Source organism: Rattus rattus, chromosome 8 (assembly GCF_011064425.1).
Source record: "Rattus rattus isolate New Zealand chromosome 8, Rrattus_CSIRO_v1, whole genome shotgun sequence".
NCBI lineage: Eukaryota > Metazoa > Chordata > Mammalia > Rodentia > Muridae > Rattus > Rattus rattus.
In genome coordinates this window covers 21,867,522-21,874,043 of record NC_046161.1, presented here as the reverse complement: position 1 = coordinate 21,874,043, position 6,522 = coordinate 21,867,522, and the positions used below count along the sequence as shown (strand labels likewise).

At 45.1% G+C, this 6,522-nt stretch overlaps 1 protein-coding gene across 1 annotated transcript; it reads left to right on the top strand.

The window, feature by feature from the left end:
- The first annotated feature begins 1,276 nt into the window (after positions 1 to 1,276).
- Positions 1,277 to 5,855, top strand: LOC116907987 (ras-specific guanine nucleotide-releasing factor 2-like). The gene is made up of 3 exons (XM_032911231.1): positions 1,277 to 1,473; positions 1,719 to 1,822; positions 4,425 to 5,855. Exons 1-3 carry the CDS (start codon positions 1,390 to 1,392, stop codon positions 4,606 to 4,608), a joined length of 372 nt encoding a protein of 123 aa, XP_032767122.1. The 5' UTR covers positions 1,277 to 1,389; the 3' UTR covers positions 4,609 to 5,855.
- The last annotated feature ends 667 nt before the right edge of the window (positions 5,856 to 6,522 follow it).

Genomic DNA, 6,522 nt, shown 5'->3' with positions numbered 1-6,522 from the left:
ATCATATTCTGAGGCTATTTTAAGGTCTTTGTCTTGTGTTTTACCGTGTTGAAATATTTGTCATGGCTTACTGTGGTAGGTTTGTTAGACTCCAGTGAAGATATGTTGTCCTGACTACTGTTGATTGTGTTTCTACCCTGGCACCTGGGTTTGGGAAAATTACAATCCTGGGTTCTGATACCTAGACTTGTCTTTGTTGGGTGGGTGTTTTGTTCCTTGGTTTCTGTTGCCCACTCTGGTTCTTATGGGGTGTGTGGTATCTGTGAGTAGGGAATTTTTTTTTTTTTTTGTGATTCTGATAGGTGTGACCACTGGAATTTCCAGGTAAAATGTGATTCTAAGTATTGGGAGCTGATACTTAGGAATGTGGTTGGGCTAGGTGGAGAGCTTGAGGAGGTCCACTATGTGGAAAGAAGCAGGGTAACTTTTGAAAGCTGAATAACACTGGGTTTGAGATACACCCTCAAAAAGGAAAACGATTGCCTGCCTGCACCTGCTCTTCCAGGTTTTGCCCACAAGCTGGGAAAGAGGGTGTACTGAGAAGGCTAGAGGAGCAGTGTGGGAATGGGGTAGAGGAAAACAAGTGGGTGCTTACAGATGGGACATACCAGAGAATGAGCCCTGCCCTAGATGAATCTCCTGGGAGCAGCACCCAGTGACCCTCAGCTTCACTGTAACAGTGGTTGTTTTAGTTACAACCTTGGATTCCATATAATGATCTGGTCCCTTCCTTCTAAATCATCAGTCCTGCATATGATTTTCTGTTCTGCTTGTGAGTAGCACAGCAATCCACAGTATCTCACAGATCCAGATGCCTAAACCCTCACAGCTAGCCAAGGAAAGAAGAGCCTCCTGTTGTGTGGCCTGTCCTTCTCTTCAGAGGCTGTTGGCCACTAGCCCAAGAGGACAAAGGGAGCAGGAGAGGGGACAGGGTTTGGACAGTCATGAGTTTAGCATGACTTCCAGAGACTGCTGCAGCAATACAAGTCTACTTTATATTTCGGGGATAGAGGATATACAGGCTTTTAGGGGTATAGGAGCAAAGGGCTAATTTTCCATAACATCATGTGAGTAAGAAGGGAAGGGGGATTATTGGTTATAATACAGAATCTAATTATCATGTGGTCAGGAAGTCAGAGCAAGACCTGTGTGCTGAGTTATGGTGTCTTTAGAGAGCTCTGCACAAGGTCACTTTTCAGACAGGGCCAGACACCTGTATTCAGGGACACTCTCCAGACAAAGTCACTCTCAGACAAAGACAGGCAAAGACAGGAAAGCCTTCTGAGAAAGGAAGTACTCCATTTTTGTCTGTGTTTGCAACATTAATAGCAGGGTTCTCTAATAGTGCTGTAGCTTTCTGGCATATCCATTTTTTCCTATTCAGAGAGAATGCTTTATGTATTTCCTTACAGGGCTCTTTCACAAGATGATCAAGATGACATCCACCTAAAATTAGAGGATATAATTCAAATGGTAAGTTTAGCCACAGTATCCTTGAAATGAGCAAACTCATGCCAACTCAGTTGCTGTTCATGTGTCTGCCTATGAAGCTGTATGAGTAGGGCCTTACTCAGCACAGGACCCGGCAGTTGTTTGGTAATGTTAATATTGGCTTTCATATTTTTGAGTTTGCTGCCTTTCTCCTTCAGAGACAGACTCTGGGAAGGTCTTTATGTTCTGCAGATGCCTGTGGTTCACTGCTTCATCATCTTTTCCAGACAGACTGTCCAAAGGCCGAGTGCTTTGAGACATTGTCAGCCATGGAGTTGGCTGAGCAGATCACTCTCCTGGACCACATTGTTTTCAGAAGCATCCCCTATGAGTAAGTGTCCCATCTCCTAGCAGGCAGTAGCTGGCATAGAAGCTGCCGTTCCATCTAAGGTGTACATGTGCACTCAGCCAGGCTCAGAGGTGGGAGTCTCCATCTCAAGGTGCTTAAGCATGCATGGATTCTCGTGGTCTCAGTTCAAGTTGGGCGCACTGACTTGGAGACCCTTGAGATGGTCTTGGTTTCTCTTTCCTCTGTATGAAATAAGATTACCATAGAATGTGAATTTCTCTGTACTTTCGGTTTTCAAATTACAGAAAGGTCACCACGGCTTCAAAGGTAGTTCTCAATCCTGAGTATATGTAAATCGCCATGGGAATCTTATAGGAAATATATTCTCAGATAAAATTTTCCTGTGAAATTCTGATTTTAGTAGGTTTTGGTTGAGATCCAGAAAATTGTCTTTTCATGAGAACCCAAAATAGTTTGGAGGGGTCCAAAGCTTCACTCTGATAAGCAGTGACCCAAGGTAATGTTATAATGTCTAGTACAGGTCTTCATCTACCTCAGTAAATTAGTATTCCATGTCTGCCCCACTTCTTTATTTTCTCTTCTATACAGTGTGTGTGTTGTGGGGAGGGGGTTTTTAAGCCTCCAGCAATCACACTGAGTTGAAAGATCAATAAACAGATCTTTGTTTAGACAAATAACAACTATTAACACACATTATCCACAATAACTGGTAACCACACTTAGTAATGGAGTGGCTGGGGAAGACGCAGAAATGGGCTCCTTGTCATATATAAGACATCCCTGATGTGGAGGGGTGAGGTCAGAGACGATGGAAGAGACAATTAGATGTGTATCAATGTCAGAAAAACCCAAGAGTACTCATGGAGACTATTCCTTTATGTGTTTTGTCTTCTCGTCTGGCTTCCCAGCATTTGTAGACCTATTCATGAACATGGGAACAGAGTTGAAATGGGAATCTGGCTGCTGCCACTCCTTCTTAAAAGGGGAAAAATATCCAGAGGAGGGGATATGGAAGCAAAGTTTAGAGCAGCGACTCAAGGAATGGCCATTCAAAGCCTGACACACATGTGGCCCATATACATAGAGCCACCAAAACTAGATAAGATTGATGAAGCTAAAAAAGGCATGCAGAAAGGGACTGGATATAGATCTCTCCTGAGAGACACATTCAGAGCATGTCCAATACAGAGGTCAATGCTAGCAGCAAACCACTGAACTGAGAACAGGACCCCCTTGTGGGGAATTAGAGGAAGGATTGAAAGAGTTGAAGGAGCTTGCCACCCCATAAAAACAACAATGCCAACCAACCAGAGCTTCCAGGGACTAAACCACTACCTAAAGACTATACATGGACTGACCCAGGGCTCCAACTGCATATGTAGCCGAGAATAGCCTTGTTGGGGCACCAGGGGAAGCCCTTGATCCTGCCAAGGTTGGACCCCCAGTGCAGGGGAATATGGGGGGGTCAGTAAGGGGGATGTATAGGGGAATACCCATATGGGGCAGGGGGAGAGGAGGGGATGGGAACTTATGGACAGGAAACTGGAAAGGGGAATAGGATTTGAAATGTAAGTAAAGAAATATATCTAATAAAAAATTTTTAAAAAGAAATAGGAATCTGGTCCATAGGTCATTTAAATGAAGCCAGTGACATTCTGAAGGTTTACATTAGGAAACACAATATCCCTTTCACCTCTGCCCCCTCACCTTCTCACTCCCCCCTTCTCCTCCAGAGTTTTGAAGGTGGGCTCTTGTCTTCTCTACAAGAGAACAGCCAACTTGGTGATGGCTTCAACTGGGATCTCTTCCTAGGACTCCTGTTTCTCCCTGGGCTCTGTGTATGCCTGAAACATCTACCGGTTATTTCCAGCTGTGGAACTGTGTCCACATTTCTATGTCTACCTGTAGAACAGGATCCAAGAGCAGAATCAACAGCAGCAGGGGCCAATGAAATTTGCAGGAGGACTCAGTTTCCGCATTAGAAATGTATGAGAACAGCTTCCTTCCACGTGGCTTTCTAAATGCCCAGGAGACAGTTCCCTCGTGCCCTATCTCAATTGTCCCATAAGTATTGAAGTCTGGTGACCTGTTCATGAATGAGGTGACTGCACAGGGAGGCCATCAGAAGCTATCCCCTTACCCCCCCCCACCCCCCCAGGCTCAGCTCCCTCAATCTTGGAAACAGCTATTCTTCAGAGAAAACCAGGGCATAGTAGAAGGAAGAATTCTGTTCTAATGAATCTTTTTGGTCACAATAGATCTTTTGGAATCTTGACAGATGCATTTAGAAAAATTAACCCAGAGGAAGTAGCCTCCTTGACTGTTGAGTTAGTATTTACTTCATTTCTCTTATGTTGCGTACATTGTCTAACTTGAGAGAAGCCTTTGACTGAGACAAAATTCCAAACACTGGAGGCTGAAAAAAGTCTTTTTCATATTGATATTAAGTGGTGGACAGCTAGACTTATACAAATAATTTGGAGATGGCCAGTGAAAATGGGAGACAAAAAATAGCCTGTGAATATTAACTTAAGCGTACCTGTGTAATCTGCATAACTACTCAAGGTCTAGCCATCATTTCTTACAAATGTCACTGGTCTTGTGTATCGTTCTGAACTTTCAGAGAGTTTCTTGGGCAGGGCTGGATGAAGCTGGATAAGAATGAAAGGACTCCTTACATCATGAAAACCAGCCAGCACTTCAATGAGGTGAGTAATGCCTGCGGCTGTGTTTCAGGAGGGTGGGTGCTGCAGGTTTTAGGCAACTCTAGGAGCATGAGCGTAGCTCAGTGGAGGAGCACTGTCTAGGCATATGCAAAACCCTGGATTTGATCCCCAGAAACAGAAATAAATCAACTCTGTCATAGTTTAAACAGAAATGATTGAATACTAAGGACAAGCTTAACTCTCCTCACATTCTCAAGGGGACGGGATGGTTTCCAATTATGAGAGGGCAGGTTTTGATGGTTCCCAGGTCTGGTGAGTACTCATTTGTGTGTACGATGTTGTTATTATGTTTTAGCATAATCACTGCAAACTGGTACACTGACTAACCGAATGAGTAGTGGTGCTGCCCCCTGGTGGTGGCAATGAGATTGCATCAGTGTAACTTGGAAGTTATAGGCTGACCTTGGAACGGATGCCTGCAGCATAAACTCACTAATTCAGTGGTTCCCGCACCCATCTCCAGCCATAAGATGAGGAGTTGATTTCATACCCAGTTCATCGGTTCTGTTGAAGCAGACCTCGTCTTGTGAGAGAATAAGTAACAGCCGAGGAGGTGGCGTCAGGCTATCCAGGCAAAGGAAGCTTCCTGTCTAGTTTCAGGGCAGTATAGTATGCACAAAGAACAGCAGTGGTGTGTATACAAACAAAGGAACTGCATTGGTAAGTTAGCAGGTCACCTAAAACCAAGGTACCCAACACAGTAGTATAGAGTCCCAAGATAGAGCCAGGCACAGAGTCCACTCAGAATACGCAGGTGCTAAGTGAAGCTATGATGTGAGGAACGTGGTCCATTACTGGCGCAGCTCTCAGACTTGTTACACATAGGGTACTCCAATCGAAGATTCATCCCCAGGCTCCAGATCCAGACATCTCCCATACTAGGACAGCCACAGCCTTGTCCTCTAGACCCAGTACTCCTGTTGAGCCTGGTTCTGAGGCTTCATATGTGAGTGGTGGCATCGCCATGCCTTCGTCCAGACATAGAATCTAGAAGTTGCTTGTGTTTCCTTCCTGTCCCCTGCTCACCACTGTCTCAGCAGAAGAACAAAGGTTCAAAGGAAGAAGCAACAGAACAGAGGACCTGATCGTAAATGAGGAAAAAGGGACCTCTGGAGACAAGAATGACAGTTCAGCAGGGTCCTTAGATGCTAGGTTGAACAGCTAAACAGCTCAACAGGCTGTATCCTAAAGGCGAGAAGAAACCACAGAGAGATTCTTGTCAGGGAGTGCCATAGTTATATAGACACTCCAGAGCAGTCACCCCTGTGACACTTCATGCAAGGTGGTGAGATGGTTCAACTGGTCGGCCAGTGACCCCTCTGCTCTGGCAATTGCAGGTGCAGGTGCAGGTGCAGGTACAGGTGCAGGTACAGGTGCAGGTGTAGGTGCAGGTGCAGGTACAGGTGCAGTTGTAGGTGCAGGTGCAGGTGCAGGTGCATACCGTTATGCCCAGCTGCTTTCAAGTATGCAAACTCATGCCCTCCGGCTTGCACTGCAGGTGATTTATCCACTGAGCCAACTCTCCAGCCTCAGAATAAACCTAGCTTGGCATTTCACCATATGATTTTTACTTGCTCACATATTTCCCTCTGCTCCTTATCCCTCATAGCTGGACACAGAGTACCTTATGGCCAGCTTTCTGTCACTATATTGTATCAGTCAGCTTTCTGTTACTATAATTAAATACCTAAGATGATGAACTTAGAAAGAGAAAGGTTTTATTGGCAGAGGAAACCCTTCAGGTCAGATTGGAAGCAAAAGGGTAGAACAGGAAGGATCATAGTTGCCGCGATCCCCTTCACGACATGACTCCTTGATGGACAGACTGACAGTGCACCTTCCCACAGGACCCACTAGGGACCAGACCATTGACACATGGTCGATAGGGACATCCAACACCCAAACAGATCAGGAGCATAATTTCTTTATCCTTCTGTTCCTAGCACCTAAGGCAAAGGTGTCCTAGCCCACTTCCTGAATAATTATTGGAATAGC